The following is a 21,923-nucleotide window of genomic DNA, read 5'->3' as shown; positions in this document are numbered from 1 at the left end:
TATAAGGGACTTCCAATGCATATAGATTAGATATTAAGGTAGAGTAACACAGCTAGGGAGTGAAGAGTTTTAAACATTTTTTGCCTTTAAAAAGTATATTTATTGGTGAGCCTATAGAATTTAATTTTTAATAACAGCTGTGCTTAACAATCTTCTTTGAGAATTTCTTAAAATTTAGCAATCAATTCTGTGAGCCAGTTTGAGCCAATTCCAGAACACCCGTGAACTTGAGATAATTCATAGTATAATATAGGATAATGGATCCTGACTTTCAATTGTGATCCATAAAAAGGGTCTCTAAGTGATTTTAGATGGTATTCTGAAAATACTAGGTCAATGTTTTATAGTGTCCCAGACGATTAAGGAAATTTTGTCGGGTGTCACCAGGAAGGAATCTCAAAGAAAAGAGAGACTATTACATCTGAATTGTTGTGCATTACAAATTAGAACACTTAAAGATCTAATGGGATGCAGAAGATTCAGAAGAGGACAGGGAAGGTATCAAGGTAGTCAGTGAAATAGCAGGGAGATTATAACAGGCCAGAGTAAAAAGATGAGGATTTGTAGCCAGGAGTGCTAAGGCAGCATGGCCCAAACACATCGCATCAGGAAGGAGCTCATGGTGAACTCAACCTTGTTTTCTAGGGACATTACTGGAAGGGAGTGGAAGATGATTTTTGATAATTGAAAGGAAGTACTAATTATATAACACTGCTTGTGGGAGATAAATGGGAATATTTTTGGAAAACATTGAAGGAGGGGCAAGATAGGGAAAGGGGATTAAGAGGTATACACTACTAGGTATAAAATAAATAAGATAGAAGGATATAACGTACAGCACAGGGAATATAACCAGTTATTTTATAATAATTTTAAATAGAGTATATGTTACAAAATATCAATTACTATGTTGTATACCTGAAACTAATATAACATTGTAAATCAATTATGACAAAAAATTCTATCAAATAAACTGTCCCCCCCCCAAAAAAAAATCAAGAGGTTTAAATATATTTATGAATGCCCAATTGCCTGATCTGTAATGGAGTGTAAGCTTTTTTTTTTTTTGTAATAGAATGTAAGCTTTTTGAGGGCAGGAGCCTTTTCCTTCTCTTGACCGTGCATAGCCCAGTGGTGTCAATTAGCAGTGTTCAGTATATCCTCAGAGAGTTTTAAAAGCTGGAGAAGGATGGGCTGTAATGTTCACAGCAGATCACTGCCTGCTGGGCAGCAAAGAGGGAGCAAGAATGGGAGAAAAAAGACCTTAAGGTGGCTGTTGTGTGGCTGGAATGACTAAGAGGGACTAAGAGGGTGTGACCGAAATTAAGAAGAGGTAGATTGCAAATAGATTTTGGATGAAGGGCTGATAGGAATTGCTCATGGCCTGGGTGGGTGTGGGATGGCACCTGAGGCCTCTATTATCTCTTTTTTTCCCTTGTAGTTGTTTATTTTATATTTTTATTGGAGTATAGTTACTTTATAATATGTTAGTTTCTGCTGTACAATGAGGTGAATCAGTTGTGTGTGTGTGTGTGTGTGTATATCTATCTCCACTCTTTAGATTTATTTCCCATTTGGTGGGGATGGTGGTTTAATCACTAAGTTGGGTCCAACTCTTTGTGACCCCATAGACTGTAGCCTACCAGGTTCCTCTGTCCGTAGGATTTCCCAGGCAAGAAGACTGAAGTGGGTGGCCATTCCCTTCTCCAGGGCATCTTCCTGACCCAGGGATCAAACCCTGGTATCCTACACTGCAGGCGGATTCTTAACCAAGTGAGCCAGCAGGGAACCATATAGTATGTCTCTTAATCTGTTCTGCGGTCAGTTGGTGGTGCTACCCAGAGGAAAACATTCTTTATGAAGTTCAGCTAATTGTGCAGGATAGTGATGTAGAATATACATTTTGGTTAAAAATATTTAAAAACAATTCAATGGCTTTTATTATATTCAGAATTGGGCATCCATCATGACTATCTCATTTTAGAATATTTTTATTACCCCACAGCCATCACCTACCCCTCTGCCTCTTATCCCCCTAGCCTCTGGCTATCACTAATCTGCTTTCTGTCTTTATGGATTTGCCTATTTTGTCCATTCCATATAAAAGGAATCATGGTTCTTTGTGGCTGGCTTCTTTTAACTTAGCATACATTTTCAAGGTCCATCTAGGTTGTAGCATGTATCGGTACTTCATTCCTTTTTATTGCTGATAACAGTTCTTATATCAAAATACAAAATTTTATCCATTTATCATTAATGGACATTTGGGTTGCTTCTACTTTTGGATGTTATAAATAATGCTTCTGTGAACATTTGTTGATAAGTTTTTGTGTAGACCTATATTTTTATTTATTAATACCTTGGGTGTATACCTCGGAATGCAATTGCAGGATCATATGGTAGTTCTGTTTAAACATTTGAGGACCTGCCAAATTATTTTCCAAAGTGGCTGTACCATTTTACATTCTCATCAGAACATGTTTTTCAAGAGAGCTAGAAATATCTTACAGCATTAAGCAAATAGTGAATAGTTGTGAGAGGCCTGTGTCCAGAATCAATGGGGTTTGGGAAAAAGGAGAGAGTCTGCCCTCCCTGGTGGTTAGTTGGTGCCAAGCTGGACATCACAGATTTGCTCCTAATGGCTGGTCTGGCACAGAACATCTAGGCATGTCCCCATCCAAGGTCACATTTGCACCAGATTAGGAAATGGAGCCATGCTGCTTGCATTCCATTCAGTGCCCTTGACCACATGTCATTGTGTGATGAGTGAAGGATATTGGATATCTTGGTGTAAATTTGTTAGGAGTAAAACATACCATTTGGGTAAATCCTAGGTATTCCTGTTGCTAATTTCACCCTTGTAAATTGTTCACCTTATACTTTTCACTCCATTTGCTAAGAGACAGAAATTGTTAAATCTGACTTTTATGCTTGGATTTACAAACTGGATTTAGTTCTTCGGTATCTTGTGTCATTGTTAATACTGCAAATTCCAGGCCAGGACAAAACCTAGCTAGACCCAGGGGGAAAGTGCTAGAGTCAGGAAACTAGCATCTTGCTCTTATGGTAACTAAGCTGTTTGAATTTTCTTGACTTAAGTTGTATTTATTAATAAACTTTAAGATTCATTTTACAAAAGTTGCTGTTCTCAAACTGTTTTATGTATTATATCTGCATTTATCTTATAGGTAACCATTGCTTGTGATGCAGTTCTCAGCTCAAAATCTCCATACAGAAAGCAGGACCCAGATACATGGGAGAATGAATTGCCAGTGTCGAAATATGCCAATAACCTTACCCAGTTGGACAATGGAGTCAGAATTCCTCCAAGGTGAGAGTCAGCAAAATGGAACTTTACCCGCCTAAAACTGGCCAAAGGATTATTTATTTTTCTACCTCTCCACTGAATTAGCAGTTATATATGTTATTATCAGTTGCCTTTTATAAAAATAAGCTCAAAAATTCTCTCTGGAATTATCTATATCTTTGTAGTAGACGCTGACCGTGGCCAGTCCCCAACCCGGAGCCCAGCCCATCCCCACCCTAAGGCATATGATTGCAGACACCTGCAGCTCTTTCTTAGGGGCTTTCTCTATCTGCCAGAGCCAGGTTGGCTGATGCATGGGACAGTCAGAAACGCTGTGGAGTCATGCTCCCTCCTGTCCTGAAACGGCCCCCAACCAGGGGCTGTGGAGTGGAAGGATGAATACCTAGACCCCCACCCTCAAGTAGGATAACCATCTCCTTGAGTTCCACAGCTGGTTTGAGCCCCACTGGCCCAGGGGGTCATCTGCTTGTTGACAGTCTCCAGCCTGGCTGCCTACCCTTTCAGTCTGTCTTCCCTCAACTCCCTTAGAGTGCTTCCTGGGATCACCTCCCTGACAAGCCATTTGCATTCAGATCTTTGTCTACCTCTAGGGGGACCCAGCTACAAAGACTTACAACAGTCTTTGGTTATCACCTTTTGGCTGGAATGCTCTTTAGGTTTCATTGGCACCTCCTGTAATCAGAGGCAGGTGTCTTTCCAGAGGCAGGAGCTAGAGGGAAAGAGCAGGTGGATTCAGAATGTGTCCTATCTGTGTGGACCCTGGCTGTGCTGCCCTCTGCTCTGTGTGGTCTTAGGGAAGGCTCCGTACCCTCTGTTGTTCTCTTTGTTAGTGGGGATGGTAATAATGCTGAAGAGTGTTTATTAGAATTGCATGGTAAGACTTCTGAAAAGCCCTTGCCCCATACCTGGCATTTAACCTTCATTTAAGTTGTTAATGCAAAGAAAGAGGAAAACAATAGAAAGGGAAAGACTACAGATCTCTTCAAGAGATTTGGAGAGATCCAGGGAACATTTCATGCACACGATAAAGGACAGAAACAGTAAGGACCTAACAGAAGCAGAAGAGATTAAGAAGAGATGGCAAGAATACACAGAAGAAGTATACAAAAAAGGTCTTAATGACTCGAATCATCACAATGATGTGGTCACTCACCTGGAGCCAGACATCCTGGAGTATGAAGTCAAGTGGGCCTTAGGAAGCATTACTAGGAATGAAACCTAGTGGAGGTGACAGAATTTCAGCTCAGCTATTTCAGATCCTAAGAGATGATGCTGTTAAAGTGCTGCACTCAATGTGTCAGCAAATTTGGAAAACTCAGCAATGGCCACAGGACTGGAAAAAGTCAGTTTTCATTCCAATCCCAAAGAAGGGCAATGCCAAAGTACATTCAAACTACTGTACAATTGTGCTCATCTCACATGCTAGCAAGGTTATCCTCAAAAATCCTTCAAGCTAGGCTTCAGTAGTACGTGAACCAAGGACTTCCAGATGTACAAGCTGGGTTTTGAAGAGACAGAGTAACCAGAGATCAAATTGCCAACATCTGTTGGATCATAGAAAAAAGAAAGAGAATTCCAGAAAAACATCTGCTTCATTGACTTTGCGAAAGCCTTTGACCTTGTGGATCACAACGAACTGTGGAAAATTCTTAAAGAGTTTTTATCTAGGAATAGAGTTCCTATCTAGGAATACCAGACCACCTTACCTGCCTCCTGAGAAATCTGTATGCAGGTCACAAAGCAACAGTTAGAACTGGACATGGAACAATTGACTGGTTCCAAATCGGGAAAGGAGTACATCAAGGAGTATATTGTCATCCTACTTATTTAACTTGTATGCAGAGTACATCGTGCAAAATGCCAGACTGGATGAAGCACAAGCTGGAATCAAGATTGCCGGGAGAAATATCAATAACCTCGGATATGCAGATGACACCACCCTTATGGCAGAAAGTGAAGAGGAACTTAGCCTCTTGAAGAGGGTGAAAGAGGAGGGTGAAAAAGCTGGCTTGAAACAACATTAGACAAACTAAGATCATAGCATCCGGTCCCATTCAGTTAGTTCAGTTCAGTAGCTCAGTCGTGTCCGACTCTTTGCAACCCCATGAATCACAGCACGCCAGGCCTCCCTGTCCGTCACCAACTCCCGGAGTTCACTCAGACTCACGTCCATTGAGTCAGTGATGCCATCTAGCCATCTCATCCTCTGTCGTCCCCTTCTCCTCCTGCCCCCAATCCGTCCCAGCATCAGAGTCTTTTCCAATGAGCCAACTCTTTGCCATTACTTCATGACAAATAGAAGGGGAAAAAGTGGAAACAGTGACATTTTCTTTTCTTGGGCTCCAAAATCTGTGGATGGTGACTGCAGCCATGGAATTAAAAGACACTTGATCCTTGGAAGAAAAGTTATGACAAGCCTACACAGCATATTAAAAAGTAAAGACATCATTTTGCCAACAAATGTCCATATAGTCAAAGCTATAATTGTGTACAGATGTGAGACTTGGGATCATAAAGAAGGCTGAGTGCCAAAGAATTGATGCTTTCGACCTGTGGTGCTGGAGAAGATTCTTCAGTTCTTTGGACTGCAAGAAGACCAACGCTCCTCAAGGAAATTAACCCTGAGTATTCATTGGAAGGACTGATGCTGAAGCTCCAATCTTTGGCCACCTAATGCAAAGAGCTGACTCATTGGAAAAGACCCTGATGCTGGGATTGAAGGCAAAAGGAGAACAGGGGCACAGAGGATGAGATGGTTAGATAACATCACCAACTCAATGAACATGAACTTGAGCAAACTCTGGGAGATAGTGGTGGACAAAGGAGCCTGGCCTGCTACACCCATGAGGTCATAAAGCGTTGGACACGACCTAGAGACTGAATAATAACAACAACAATGAAGTGGATTCCTTTCTACTTAGATTGTCAGTATAGTAGAGTTTTGTTTAAACTAGTAGTGAAGCATTACTACTAGTGGTTGATGCTTTAGAACCTCAGCTGTTTATACACATGGGATCTTTCATAATTTACACTCACTCAGGCTTTACTGTCTCTCATGTAAGGAATTTTAAGGAAATGGCCTCTTTTCCTACCCTCAGGTTCTGTGTCAGTTTTCTAAGGTAGAAGAGCTCTCTTGGAGGACCTGGCCCCGTGTGAGTGCTCCTTCTGTTCTGGAATGGGTCTCTGCTATTCCACTGACCATCTCCTGCGACCCTGCTCCCCCCCAACCTGAGACACCCCTTTTTCTTAGATGTTGGTTTTCTCATCATGCCTTGTGCTGTGGCTGTGCTAACTGTCCTCTGATGACTTCACAGTGGTTGGAAGTGTGCCAGATGCGACCTTCGGGAGAACCTCTGGTTGAACCTGACCGATGGCTCCGTGCTGTGTGGGAAGTGGTTCTTTGACAGCTCTGGGGGCAACGGGCATGCGTTGGAGCATTACAGAGACACAGGCTACCCTCTCGCTGTGAAACTGGGGACCATCACTCCGGATGGGGCCGGTGAGTGTGCCTTTACCAACTCAGGCACCTGCAGTGGCTCCCTCTTGGTTTAACCAGTGCCTTCATCTCTGGGATTGGAGGCCATAAGCTCGGGACTAAGACAGCCCAGGCGTGAATCCTGATTCTACCTCTTATTAGCTGTGAGATCTTGGGTCAGCCTCCAGTTCCTCATCTTGAGGATAATCATGGTATTTCCCTCATAGATTTGTCAAGGTGCATAATCATTTAGCCCGGTGCCCACAGTAGAGTCTTGGTAAAAGTTTTTTGCTTTTGTATCTTTCTGTATGTTCCTTGGCTAATGGCTCAGCGGGAAAGAATCCACCTGCCAGTGCAGGAGACGCAGGTTCGATTGCTGGGTCAGGAAGATCCCCTGGAGAAGGAAATGGCAACCCACTCCAGTATTCTTGCCTGGGAAATCCCACAGACAGAGGAGTCTGGTGGGCTCCACTCTACAGGGTCACAAAAGAGTTGGACACGACTGAGCGACCAAAAAACAAAGAGGACAGAAGGAGGAATCAGGACTTGTGAAGTAAATGTGCAATATCAAACTCACCATTAGAATAGTAGGGGTTTGAAAGCCTAGAGTCCATTAGGGGGATTAGTGTCATTATGGAGTAGATGGTTGTTCAAGATACGGGGTGTTCAGACCCCTTGACATCAGTGGGCAGTGATTGCGTCCAGTGCAGCAGAGGGTTAGAACTGGTTCCTACTGATCCTTTGTGTGTTCTCACACTGCGTTAGCTTTTAGCCATGTTTGTACAGTTAATTCCTTCCACCATTGGGTGAGGGAACAGAGAACTTATATCAGGACTGATAATGAGAAAATTAAATACAGAGCTGTGGTCATAAGAACCCATCATCTCAGGTCACTGACAGCATTTATGAAGCACCGACCTGGACCCATACTCAGGTCAGTCTTCTCCATCTGTCCAGGTGTTAAGTCTCTTTCTTCTCTGCTTTAAGGTAAGATGATTTTTTTTAGGACAAATATAGACATTTGTCTTTTCTTCTCTGTTATCTTTCTTTGACTGAATTTTGTTTTTTGATGTTGTTTTTAGTTGTGTCTCTTTGCCACCCCATGGACTGTAGTCTGCCAGTTGGATTTGGGGTGACATGGCTCTGTTGAATGGTATACGTGGTAATCATCACAGTCCTTGTAGGGGCTCCAGAGAGAAGGGATCATAACATAGGTATTCTATTGGGTACAACTGTAAGGGGAGGATAATTCAGATGTTTCTACTTTTAGTGCTATTTTAAAGATGCAGGACCTTTTTGAAAAATTGAAGTATAGTTGATTTACAGTGTTCGTTTCGGGTATACAGCAAAGTGATTCGTTTTTTTTCAGATTCTTTTCTATTATAGGTTATTATAATACATTGAATATAGTTTCCTGCGCTATACAGTGGTCCTTATTGCTGATCTATTTTATATATAGTAGATTGTATCTGTTAATCCCAAACTTGTATCTGTTAACCAAAGCAAACTTTGGTAACCATAAATTTGTTTTCTGTGTCTGTGAGTCTGTTTCTGTTTGGAAATAAGTTCGTTTGTATCATCTTTTTAGATCCCATACACAATGATGGGTGATATTTCTCTTTCTCTTTCTGGCCTACTTTACTTGGTATGGTAATCTAGGTCCATCCATGTCGCTGCAGATGGCAGTATTTCATTCTGTTTATGGTGAAGTTATATTATGTAGTGCTTTGAGATTAGTTATTAGAAGTCCAGCTCTCAGAACATCCTGTTCAAGACTAAAATTATTTATGTATGGGACTTTGTTCTAAAATTTCAGTTGAGCTCTGTCTTATTCATCTTTGAGTTCCATACAAAAATCTTATACTAGGCATGGATACTTTGGTTAAATGAACCAACTAGTCTATAAGTATTTAAATAATTGTATTCTATTTAAATATATGCTAATAATAAAGGCAACAAAGGTCCGTCTAGTCAAGGCTATGGTTTTTCCTGTGGTCATGTATGGATGTGAGAGTTGGACTCTGAAGGAGGCTGAGTGCCGAAGAATTGATGCTTTTGAACTGTGGTGTTGGAGAAGACTCTTGAGAGTCCCTTGGACTGCAAGGAGATCCAACCAGTCCATTCTGAAGGAGATCAGCCCTGGGATTTCTTTGGAAGGAATGATGCTAAAGCTGAAACTCCAGTACTTTGGCCACCTCATGCGAAGAGTTGACTCATTGGAAAAGACTCTGATGCTGGGAGGGGTTGGGGGCGGGAGAAGAAGGGGACGACAGAGGATGAGATGGCTGGATGGCATCACTGACTCGATGGACATCTGAGTGAATCTGAGTGAACTCCGGGAGTTGGTGATGGACAGGGAGACCTGGCGTGCTGCTATTCATGGGGTAGCAGAGTCGGACATGACTGAGCGACTGAACTGAACTGAATAAAGGCAAGGATTAATTCTGTTCTCTAAGAATCTTTTCCAGGAGCTTTTTTTTTTTTTTAAGCATGAAATTTATTTTCAAACTGTGATTTAGAGTTCATCTAAAGTTTCTTTCCTTTAACCTCAGACAGGAAAGTTTTGTATTAGCCGTTTGATAATATGGGAAGCAGATATTCAGTGTAACATATTTAGAAAGCAGAGAAAAATTTAGAGACATAAAAAAACATGGAGTTTTAAAAATAAAAATCGGGAGTAATACCACTCCCTGGACAAACTGCTCTGCTTCTAATAATTTGAGTGTATCCTTTCAGTCTTTTTTCTTTTTTAAAGCCTTGATCAGTTCTCATACAAATACACATACATAGCCTGCATTTTTACAAAAATTGAATCACACTGTGTAAAGTTTTATTCCCTATTTTCTCTATTTAACATTATATTTTCTATGTCATTAAACATTCTTCAGTATCCCCTGTTAGTTCCACAAATCATTTCACTATTCCCCTGTTCCGTTTAGTTCAGTAGCTCAGTTGTGTCTGGCTCTTTGCGACCCCATGGACTGCAGCACACCAGGCTTCCCTGTCCATCACCAAGCTTGCTCAAATTCATGTCCATTGAGTTAGTGATGTCATCCAACCATCTCATCCTCTGTCATCCCCTTCTCCTTCTGCCTTCAATCTTGCCCAGCATCAGGGTCTTTTCCAATGAGTCATCAGATGGCCAAAGTATTGGAGTTTCAGCTTCAGCATCAGTCCTTCCAATAAATGTTCAGGACTGATTTCCTTTAGATTGACTGGTTTGATTTCCTTGCAGTCCAAGGGACTCTCAAGAGTCTTCTCCAACACCACAGTTCAAAAGCATCAATTATTCTTGTTTCCCTGTAAGATGTTACCGTTTTGCTTTTCTGATGAACATCTTTGTATATATGCAAGTCTTTGGGTGTTTGTCTAATGATTTTTTCTTTTAAGGACACATTCCTGTGAACAAAGGGTTGAACCTTTAAATTTAATTTTCAGTTGCCGAGTTTCTCTTTTAAATAACTGTAGTAATTCATACGCCCTCCTGAAATGTATGAGAATACCTATTCCAACAAATCTTTGACAACTTTTCATATTCAAAATATTTTAAAACCTTGGCTAATCTGTTATCTTGTTTTAACTTGCTTTATAGTGAGGCTGAACTTTTTCATAGTATTCTTGGCTATTTGTAGTTCTTTTTCTGAGTTTCTTAGGGCGATTTTCTAGTAGGTGTGGGTGTTTTCCTTACTGGCTTTTAAAAACTTCTTAGCCATTAAGAATATTAACCCATTATCTGCCATTATTAAGTTTTTGTTTTTCTTGTAGGGGAGGGTGAACTTTCAAGATTTTCCTTATCATGTAATTGAGAGTATTTGAATAAATGCTACTTTTCAACCATAGAAAACATAAAACATTGGCAAAAACAATGTGAAACATTCAGCTATGATGAAGGTTCTTGAATTCACTTAGCTGAGAAAATGTTCAGTTTTTGAAAATAGATCAGGATTTGATTCCTGTTTATCTTATGCAGAGTTGGTTTTAATGCAAATAATTATTTTCAGTCTAATTATCATATTAGTTTATTTGTTGTTGCTGTTGCTGTTGTTCAGTCGCCAAGTCGTGTCTATTTGCAACCGTGTGGATTGTAGCACGCCAGGCTTCCCTGTCCTCCACTATCTCCTGAAGTTTGCCCAAGATATTAGTTTATGAGATGTATTAATTCTATTTTTGTACTTTTTAAATCTGTTTAATAGATTGCTAGGTGTAGCTTAATATTTATTTAAAAGCCAAATAAATTAACAAAAATGTGAAGTTTCTTTAAATGTCTGAGAATGGGCTTTGTGGATATTGAGGCCCAGGAGGGCAGGGTTCCTTCTGTCCGGGGCAGGGTGGCTGCCTCCTTACGAAGGTACTTCTGTTGAAAGCCCATCTTCCATACTTGGTAGGCTCACTGAGGAGCTAATTCAACTCACAAGAGCCAGAATCTTAAAGTCAGGGAGTTTATTTTTTAGTTTCTAATGAGAACCACAACTGCTTGTAAGTGGGATGTTTATGTCAACTCGACCAGTACATTCCTTCCCTGTGGGAAGCTGAATTATATTTAGACTATTGCTTAGTGAACATGGAATCCAAGCAGGTTGTGAACTCAGATACTTAATGGTGGTATGATCCAATCATCCTGGTTTCCTTCTCCCCAACAAGGATATACCTGTTCAGTGAGAAACTCCTACTCATCTTGACATCTCAGTCTAGAATTAGTTCTTCCAGGAAGCTGTGATCCCCCAGTCATGGCCATTGTGGTGGCTGGGTAATAAAAGTGGGCCCCCTATCAAATTCCACTCTGGTTCCATGGGTACAGCAGGAAACAAAATAAGAAACAGATCACTGTACAAACAAATGAAGAGCTCTCCTCTGTGGGAGGAGACATTCTTTGGCAGATTGAGGTTGAGGTTGGTGGGAAGGGAATTAAAAAGGTTGGAGGCAGGCAAGGGTGTTTTTTTCTTTCATCATGGAAATTAGTTTACCTAAGAAGAAGCCTCACAGCCTTGGTGATTGCAGAAGGGTCTTCTGAGATGGCCATGGTGAAACAAATCAGTGTCATTTTGGCGGGGAGGGCTCTGAAGAGCCCTGGTACTATAGTCCTTTCTGTCTCAGTGCAGAGAAGAATTCAGTGACAGTAAAGTGGTAGATAAGAAGCGGGTGGGCAAGAACTCCTGTGTCCTGAGAACTTAGTGGGCTGCAGTTTTGTAATCAAAGGAAAAGTAGGGAGGGAGAGAAGACCTTTATCTTTCTTGAATAGATATCATGTTTTCATCATCAGTTCCTCCCCCAGGTAGGGCCAGGAAGCTTACTTGTCCCTGTATGGTCAGGCCAGGATTGTCATATAGAATTTTGGAAAAATGTTTTCAAGTTTTAGTACAATGAGGGTTTTTCATTTTGAAAAGTTACCTTTCCATAAACAATTATTTTTGTGTGTGTGCACAGAACTTGTTCTAGGGATCATTAATTTACTGAGTTCATTGGGTAGGATTTTGGGACTCAGGCCACCGTTGTTTCATTGTTTTGGGGCATGTCCCTTGCTTCCGTTGCATGGGTTTTTTGGTAAGCAAGCCTGATTGGTTTTGTGGTTAAGCAAACCTGCTTTCTTGAATAATCATTAACATATGTGGGTCTCCCATATTTTTTACTTACAATCCTCCGGTGGGACTAACTATTTAATCATCATTTTTGTCCCATCATTCTGTTCCTATCAGTGGCAGCTGTGAAATCACCTATCCCCCTGACTCTGCCCAGCTCAGCAGCATCTCAAGGTGGCTTTTCTTACTTGGTCATCTTCAACCCTGACCTGGGCATCAGTCCAAGGATTTGGAATCAAGGATTGACTACTTCATTTTAGTTTTGACGTGGCTTGTACCCCTCTGTGTGCTTCTTTGCTGCTCCACTGTGGCACTTTGCATAAGACAGCAGACCCTGAACAACAGAGTTGTTGTTCCCTATCATATCTCTAGCATCCAGCAAAGTCCCTCACACATAGTAGGTGTCAGTAAGTATTTGTGGAGTAAACAGATGGAGGAAGACAGACACACCAATACAATTTGTTCCTCTGATTTATCCTTTTTTCTTTTTCTTCGTGTCTCTTTTACTGACATCTCTTTCCTCTTACTTGCTTTCGTTTCCTGACTACAGTCTAGATTCTGTTTGGTCTGGGACTTATGCTGTCTAAGGTGATAGTACACACCTTTGACCTCATTCATTTTGTGTTTGGCTTTCTAGATCAATTGCTGGAGCATTCTCTTGCTTCTCCTCTTTTCCTGTCTGTGGAAGGTACTCTGTGGGCGCAAATATAAACTCATGGTGAAGAGAGACAGTTTGGGTGAACAGATCACACTTACTCTGGAGAGAACCTTTCCTCTGTGGCTTATGACTTGGTGTTTGACCAACAGTTCTGTTTTTTCTCTCCGTTTGAGCTGTGAGAACAGAGCAGTGAAGCCAGCTTCTATGGTTTCATTAGTCTTTCTAAAACACCAGAGCTTCTTGAAGTATATCTTTACCTCTCTCTCCTTCTTTCCTGTGTGGGGATCTGCAGGCAAGATCTGGACTTCTGCCACTTTCTGGGGCTAAGAAAGAGAGCTGAAAGTCACATGAGTAAACCACAGCCAAGAAGACATCTGTGGAGGTCCGTTATACCAAACCAGCATTCGTATAAGACTATTTGAAACAGTAACATTTCAACTTATGAGGGCAGGGGCCTCGCTTAACTTATTTCTTATTGTATCCTCAGTATCCGTACATATTTGGTATTCAGTATTTATTTGTTGACTACAGTGAATGAATGAATGAGTCAGTGAATCCATATGAGTGAACAAGGGTGACCAGTGGTACACTACTTCTAATAGCATACCATCCGATAGAAATATTTGTAATATTTGTAATCTTTGGCAATTAGTTGCAAAACATTTTTTCAATCAAAATATAATAAATTTGGAAAAATATTAATAGAAAAACAAAAAACAAAGAAACCTCATTAGAGATAAGAAATTATTACCACTTTTATATATAATTCCTTACAGATTCTCAGTCTTGGTCTCAGTCTTAGCCTCCATCTTTATAAGTTTTCCTTCATTACTTTTGAAACTTAATACACATACTATTTTATTTATTTTTAAAAAAATTTTATCAAGGTATAGTTGGTTTACAATGTTGTGTTAATTTCTGCTGTTTAGAAGAATTTTTGATTCAGTTGTACATATATGTATATACTTATTCTTTTCCATTATGGTTTATCACTGGTTATTGATTATAGTTTCCTCAGTGCACATACTATTTTCTAATGTGCTCATCACATCAATTCATGCTGGAAATTTTTTTTCCCCTTTAAATATTACCTTTATTTATGAATTCATAAAGGGATTTATGAATATCCATTTATTCATTCATTGACTCATATGGGTCAAGGCTGGGTTGCAGATTGAAGTAAAAGTTACATATAGTAAGTGGAAACTTTTAATATTTTAGGTAATGAATTTTTAAAATATATAGCTCCCTAATCATTACCCTCACTATAAAGAGAGTGAACATTTCCATATCCTCACAAAATTCCTTTGTGATCTTTCTTAGTAAAACTTTTTATTCCTAGGCAGCCAGAGATCTTCTTTCTGTCATTTTAATTCAGTAAATCTTTTCTTAAATCTTTTCTTAAATCTTTTCGCTTCTATGGATCTCTCTACACTCTCCATGGCTTCATTTGTCATTTAACTTGAAACAATGACTAGTTTACTTCTAAAGTAAGTGTAGTTACTTATGAAACTCTGCTTAGGCTATTCCTAGGAGGATCTTGCCTGGAGAATCCCAGGGACGGGGGAGCCTGGTGGGCTGCTGTCTGTGGGGTCACACAGAGTCGGACATGACTGAAGAGACTTAGCAGGAGGATCTTTCTGTGAACTTTCTGTTTCTTAGCTTCTAGTTTTTAAGTCAAGGTTGGAGTTAGGGAGATTAATACTTGTCAGGCTGTGCTTATTTGCTGCAGTAGTTTCTGAGTTAAGACTTGAGTTTGCTAAGCTGAAGATGGAGATAAAGTAAATTTCCTAATGAAAAATGTGTAAGGATTTTCAGTCCCCAAGTCTTCTTCAAACATTTTTTTCTCTGACTACGTGTCACTTATAAATTCTTCATGATTGCCAAGTTTAAGGATCACAGTTCAATTTTAGATTTCTTGTGTGTTACTCACTAAACTGTTTTTGTCATTGGGGTAAGTAACTGTTGTGTCTGACTAAATCATGTCATATTTTGGGAGCAGTTAATGACTGGAGATAGGAAATGTTAATTTCTCACGCAGGCAGGAGGCTAATAGCTTAAGAACCATAGAATTTTATGTGATTTTCACTTATTTCAAAATCCTAGACCAGTGCCAATGGTACATTTCTATCGATGTTGTAATTTTCTCTTCAGGCTCTGATAAGTAGAAGCTTAAAGTCTTTAAGTCTTCAAAACTATCTCACTGTTGTTCAGTCGCTCAGTCGTGTCTGACTCTTTGTGACCCCATGGACTACAGCACGCCAGGCTTCCCTGTCCTTCACCATCTTCCAGAGCTTTCTCAAACTCATGTCCATTGAGTTGGTGAGGCCGTCCAACTATCTCGTCATCTGTCATCCTTTTTTCCTCCTGCCTTCAGTCTTTTCCAGCATCAGGGTCTTTTCTAATGAGTCAGCTCTTTGCATCAGGTGGCCAAAGTATTGGAACTTCAGCATCCGTCCTTTCAGTGAATATTCAGGATTGATTTCCTTTAGGATTGACTGGTTGGATCTCCTTACAAGTCCAAGGGACTCTCAAGAGTCTTCTCTAATACCACAGTTCAAAAGAATTAATATTCTTTGATGCTCAGCTTTCTTTATGGTCCAACTCTCACATCCATACATGATTACTGGAAAAACCATAACTTTGACTATAGGAACCTTTGTTGGCCAAGTAATATCTCTGCTTTTTAATATGCTGTCTAGGTTTGCCATAGCTTTTCTTCCAAGGAGCAAGTGTTGTTTAATTTCATGGCTGCAGTCACCATCTGCAGTGATTTTGAAGCTCAAGAAAATAAAGTCTGTCACTGTTTCCATTGTTTCCCCGTGTTTGCCATGAAATGATGGGACCAGATGCCATGATCTTCATTTTTTGAATGTTGAGTTTTAAGCCAGCTTTTTCACTCTTCTCTTTCACTTTCATCGAGTCTCTTTAGTCTCTTTGCTTTCTGCCATAAGGGGGTATCATCTGAATATCTGAGGTTATTATTTCTCCCAGCAATCTTGATTCCAGTTTGTGCTTCATCCAGCCCAGCATTTCGCCTGATGTATTCTGCAAATAAGCAGGGTGACAATATACAGCCTTGAGGTACTCCTTTCCCAATTTGGAACCAGTCTGTTGTTCCATGTCCAGTTCTGTTGCTTCTTGACCGGCATACAGGTTTCTCAGGAGGCAGGTAAAGTGAAAGTGAAAGCTGCTCAGTCGTGTCCGACTCTTTGCGACCCCATGCGCTATACAGTCTATGGAATTCTCCAGGCCAGAATACTGGAGTGGGTATCCTTTCCCTTCTCCAGGGGATCTTCCCAACCCAGGGATTGAACCCAGGTCTCCCACATTGCAGGCGGATTCTTTACCAACTGAGCTATCAGGGAAGCCCTAGGAAGTAGGTCAGGTGATCTGGTATTCCCATCTCTTGAAGAATTTTCCAGTTTGTTGTGATACACACTGTCAAAGGCTTTGGCATAGTCAATGAAGCAGAAGTAGATGTTTTTCTGGAACTCTTTTGCTTTTTCTATGACCCAACGGGTATTGGAAATTTAATCTCTGGTTCCTCTGCCTTATCTAAATCCAGCTTGAACATCTGGAAATTCTCAGTTCATCTACTGTTGAAGCCTTGCTTGGAGAATTTTGAACATTACTTTGCTCTCATGTGAGATGAGTACAGGTGTGCAGTAGTTTGAACATTCTTTGTTAAACTAGAAATTCTCACTAGTTTAAATAATGACCAAATTGAAAGTGCATGGGAAGCGTCGTTTCTACCTTCTAGCTAATATTTGAGTGGTACTTGACTGTCACGTGTTGTAGATTGAAGATATAGTTGATGTAGTTTCAAGTTCAAGGAATTTTATTGTTTTTTTAAATATTTAAACATTTGGGAATTTTTTTTCTTAATTGGCCTTGGGATTTTATCTTTTGTGTTTACTTTTGAGTGCACTGAATTATAATTCTAAATAATTATATTTAGAAAAGAATATAGATGAAGGCTTCTATCCATAAGTTGAAATAGATGCCTAGGGAAGAGGGATAGAAGAGAAAGCTATACAATGTTTAATCTGTTAATAATAGAAAGACTTGACTTTTTTTGGGTGGCAATGGGTTTGGGTCAGAGGGTCCCCGTAGATCCTATATATCACTTTTTTTTTTTTTTCTCCTCCTGGTATTGTTCCAGAGAGCAGGAAACTCCTTGAACAATCTTATCTTTTGTTGCTGTAAAGAATAATATCTTTATATCTATTTTCACATTTTGTTTTTCCAATTTTAGAGTGAAGAAATTGTGGGTTTTTTTGTTTTTATTTTGTTTTTGTTTTTTGGCTGAACCATGTGGGATCCTAGTTCCCCAGCCAGGTATTGAACCTGTGCCCCCTGCATTGGAGGTGCAGAGTCTTAACCACCGGACCATTACCAAAGTCCCAAAATTTTGGTTTGTTTTTTGTCTCTCCCTTCCTGTTAAGGGCCTCGGATGGTGCCTCACTGAGTCTTGGTCTCCTAAGAAATCTGAGTAGAAAGGACGGGGCCAGGAGTCAGACTACCTGGGTTTGGGCCACATGTGGGGTTTGAGACAAAGGATTTAACTTTTCTAAGTCTCGTTTCCTCATGTGCAAAATGGGCCTGAAAACGTTTCCCTCTTCCCTGTTGCACTGCCATGTGAGGACAGGTGAGGCGGTGGTTTGGGTAGCTTTTGAAAGCGCTACACAGTACTTCTCAAACTTTACTGTGTGCGTGGGGATCTCATTAAAATGCAGGTTCTTGTTCAGTATGTCTGGGTGGAGCCCGAGATTCTGCGTTTCTAATGAGCTTTCAGGCATTGCTGTTGCTTTGAAATCATACCCTACCCTTGGAGAAGCTGGGTTCAGTCTGAAGCCTTATGTGGTCAGGTGGGAGATGAGGGTCCTGAGGAGAGAGACAGCCCCCTTCAGCACACAGCTTCCCAACACCAGAGCCCCAGGAGTGGGTTACAGACCAGGCTGTCAACATGCTGATTTCTTGGATCCTGGGCTGGGTGCAGCCTCCTGAGTTACCCCGCTGTACCAGACGCATCATCGTCTTCCATGTGCTGCGGGGTGGGCACGTTTGGGGTGCACTGCAGTCTTCAGAGACCCCTCACCAGCTCTCTGAGGTGTGGACACTGGGGAGGAGGGGACGAGGGGGCAGATGGAGGTGGAAGGTCGTGTGGTGGTAGCTCTGAGACTACGAGGTTTCCATGGGCAGAATTTCGTTTTGTCCTGGACCTCACACCACAGTCCAGCCATTCAGACAGCCCAAGGTCCTGTTTCTCTGTTCTTCACTGGTTCCCCCTGAGGGTGGCAGGCAGTGTCACCGTCTCCTCCTTCCCACTTTCCTCCTCCTGAACTTATAAACATGCCACTGGGATTAGAACAGTTAGTGTTAGGCATTTGCATTTGTCTAGTTTTAAATTATTTTAGCTTTAGACACTGTCTTTTCTTGTTTCAGAAATCCTTTATAAAATTACTTTCTGAAATGTCAAAAGGATTGATATATAGATATATTTACAAAAATACCCATTGGTTACGCTTATTGTTTATCATCTGTCTTCCCCCCAGTTGAAACTCACGAGTTTTTTGTGTGTTCATTGATGTGTCCCAAGCCCAGTGCATAGGAGGAGGTTGGTGGGTGCATGTTGAATATTGAATAACTTGATTGCAGGTCTCAGTGCTTATTTTCTTTTCACCTTCTAGATGTTTATTCTTTCCAAGAAGAGGAAGCTGTTTTGGACCCTCATTTGGCCAAGCACTTAGCACATTTTGGAATTGACATGCTTCATATGCATGGGGTGAGAAGGATCTCCTTTTGTCTCTATTCCCACCTTACAGGGAAACTGTTTGGTTTATTTATATAATTCCTGTCACATGCATCTTCATTTTATAGGTTTTAGGTTTTAATGTTTGCATTTACTTCTCAAACTTAATTAGCATTTTCTTTTGGTTATCAGTGTACTTAGAGTTTTAAAATTTTATAATGAACATGGCACCTCATCAAGTACCATTTTGTTTTAGTTGGAGTTTACTTGCAAAATTTTTGTCTCCTTTGATGGAGAGCTGCATGAATCTTTTTTTGTTCACTAAAGGCCGAAGGTATGGGGAGATGACCTTTAAAATGATTTGTGACCAAACATCACTTTAATTAATTTCAGGAAGGGAAGGAGAGCTTGTTGGGGGTGTGTGGAAAGAGTAAACCAGTAGATTATTTATTGTTGATGGAAACCCTGTGCCTCATTTTATATTGTGTTTTCAGGCTGGTGTTGTGGCTGTGTAATATTTGACCCTATGAGGAGCAGTTAAATGTGCATGTTTTGCTTTAGCCCAGGCCATCTCCCTTTCCTCACATTCTCCGTCTAATTCCTCTGTCTCACTCATGTCACTTTTTAATTTATTTTCTCTGCTCTTCTTTAAACCTCCCTCCTACGTTGAGCTTCTCCCGAGCCCCGTGGTTTTACTCCACTTTCCTCTCCAATTGTCTTGCTTTTTGTCTGCTGTGTTGTGTTGTATCTGCCTTCTTTTTTATTGATTCCTGTTTGTCTTCTTCCTCCTCCTATCCCCTTTCCCCTTGGTCTTTGTCTCTTTTATTGTTAAATCTTTTAAATGTGGTCATTTATTAAATTATGGAAAGCTATACCTAACATAAAGCTTACTATTTCAACAATTTTTAAGCATACAGTTTTGTGGCACAAAGTCCATTTGCCTTGTGCAACCATCACTATCTCAGTCGCTTTTAATGAGGTTGTTTATTTCTCTGTTTAATTGAGGGGAAAGGCAGAAACCTCTGTTGCTGTTAGAAAGAATTTGTGGGATGTGATCTTGGAATGACAGTCATCGTCAAAGTTGTATTTCTTCACTGATCTTGCCCCAGACAGAGAATGGGCTCCAGGACAACGACATCAAGCCGCGGGTCAGCGAGTGGGAGGTGATCCAGGAGACGGGGACAAAGCTGAAGCCCATGTACGGCCCAGGGTACACAGGGCTCAAGAACCTGGGCAATAGCTGCTATCTCAGCTCTGTGATGCAGGCCATCTTCAGCATCCCAGAATTCCAGAGAGCGTAAGTGTCCCGTGCAGACCTGGGCATACAGACTGCCCCACGTCTCCTCTGTGCCTGCTCAGGCAGTGTGTACCAGGGAAGCCCTTCCTCACCGATGGCAGGACATTTCACGTTTGTGCTGTGACTTCCCACATGAAGGCGGGTGAGAACCCTTGAGGTGTTACAGGGATCACATGAGATAAGGAGAGGTTTGTAAACTGAAAAAGCTCCTACAGGGATTTGTCACATTAATAATGGCTTCTGTTTTTAACCTGGAGAAGGAAATGGCAATTCTCTCCAGTCCTCTTGCCTGGAAAATCCCATGGATGGAGGATCCTGGTAGGCTACAGTCCATGGGATTGCAAAGAGTTGGGCATGACTGAGCCACTTCACTTTCACTTCACTTTCTGCTTTTAAACCTGCAACCTCTATGCCGAAAATACTGTAATCATTAATCTTCACAGCAAACCTGCCTCATCTCTCCCTCTACATGCAGTAGGAGAGGTTCGCCGATTTCTTTGGGCAATGGTGAGTGAGTGGAGTTTCTTAGAGAATTTAGGTTTTTTGCTGCTCAAACTGTGGTTTGTAGATGGTGCTGGTTCTTGGACTGCTGAATATGGACTTGTAATGGGATAGGTATGGCAACTGAGAGTGGGCATTGAGAAATTATAGTAATTTGACTTTGCCATTTTTTATAACTGGCATTTCATTTTTCAAATACAGCTGACCCTTGAACAACTTGAGTCTGAACTGCATAGGTCCACTTATATGTGGATTTTTTTTCAGTAAATACGTATTACAGTACTGTTGGGTTGACCAAAATGTTCATTCGTGTTTTTCTAAACCATCTTATAGAAAAACCCTAATGAACTTTTTGCCAACCCAATACATGATCGGCTGTTGGTTGAAACCATGGTTGTGAAGGAACTGTGAATTCTAAGGATTGACTGTAAAGTTATGCATGGAATTCCAATTGTGCGGAAGGTTGTTGTCTCTAACTCTCGTTGGGGGTTGAAGTCTAATTTATTTTTATTGTATTTTTAAGGATTTCATCTATATGATTTGAAATCAACAAACAAGCTGGCCCTTCACCATAGGTAACTGGGAGGCACTGCTTGAGGGCAGCTCCTAACTATGCCTGTACAGGCTGCCTGCTTCCTCCCTTGGCCAGGGAGGGAAGGGCTGTGTCTCTGGGTGTTGTCTTCCTTAAACTGTGCTTAGCACAGGGAGCCACAGAGACCAGCAGCTGTAGGTCATGGGCAGCTGCTGTCTAAGTTTAGGAAATAATATGTAGTGTTTCCCAGAGCAGGTAGGTTTCGACCTTGGTTCAAGTATGGAAGAGGACACACATGTGCTAAGACAAACTGATGGACAGACAGCACACTAGGAACAGCACAGGGCAATTTTGTACCCACATGGAATTGAATGCTAATGATTTTAATAGTGGTTGTGTGTTTAGTTGAGTTCAACTCTGCGACCCCATGGACTGTAGCCCACCAGGTTCCTCTATCCATGGAGTTCTCCAGGCAAGAATACTGCAATGGGTTGCCATTCCCTCACCCAGGGGATCTTCCTGACCCAGGGATTGAACCCGTATCTTCTGTGTCTCTGGCATTGCAAGTGGATTTTTTTACCATTGAGCCATCAGGGAAGAAGCCCTTAATGGTGATTATTAAAAGTATATCAAATATTCTTTTCCTTCCTCTCTTGATACTTAAAATCTTACCTCTTCTTACTGTTTCTGGCTTTGGAAATTTATGGTCAGCTGTCCATGTCAGGTTTTCATTTTTTCATCCAGCCAATAAAGAGTGGGTTCTGCTCTGCTCAGCAGGGCGCTGGGTGTTGGGGGGTTCAG

The 21,923-nt window shown here is 41.0% G+C and overlaps 1 protein-coding gene across 2 annotated transcripts in view; it reads left to right on the top strand.

The window, feature by feature from the left end:
• Positions 1–21,923, top strand: part of USP13 (ubiquitin specific peptidase 13) — a 130,921-nt gene that overhangs the window by 43,708 nt on the left and 65,290 nt on the right. For both annotated transcript variants that reach the window (XM_015472368.3, NM_001191266.2), the window contains exons 5-8: positions 3,189–3,331; positions 6,643–6,827; positions 18,731–18,825; positions 19,902–20,089. In XM_015472368.3, coding sequence (XP_015327854.1) covers positions 3,189–3,331; positions 6,643–6,827; positions 18,731–18,825; positions 19,902–20,089 — 611 coding nt within the window. The remainder of the gene's footprint in view (positions 1–3,188; positions 3,332–6,642; positions 6,828–18,730; positions 18,826–19,901; positions 20,090–21,923) is intronic.

This window comes from Bos taurus, chromosome 1, assembly GCF_002263795.3.
Source record: "Bos taurus isolate L1 Dominette 01449 registration number 42190680 breed Hereford chromosome 1, ARS-UCD2.0, whole genome shotgun sequence".
Classification (NCBI taxonomy): Eukaryota; Metazoa; Chordata; class Mammalia; order Artiodactyla; family Bovidae; genus Bos; species Bos taurus.
This window is presented reverse-complemented; position numbering and strand designations above follow the sequence as displayed.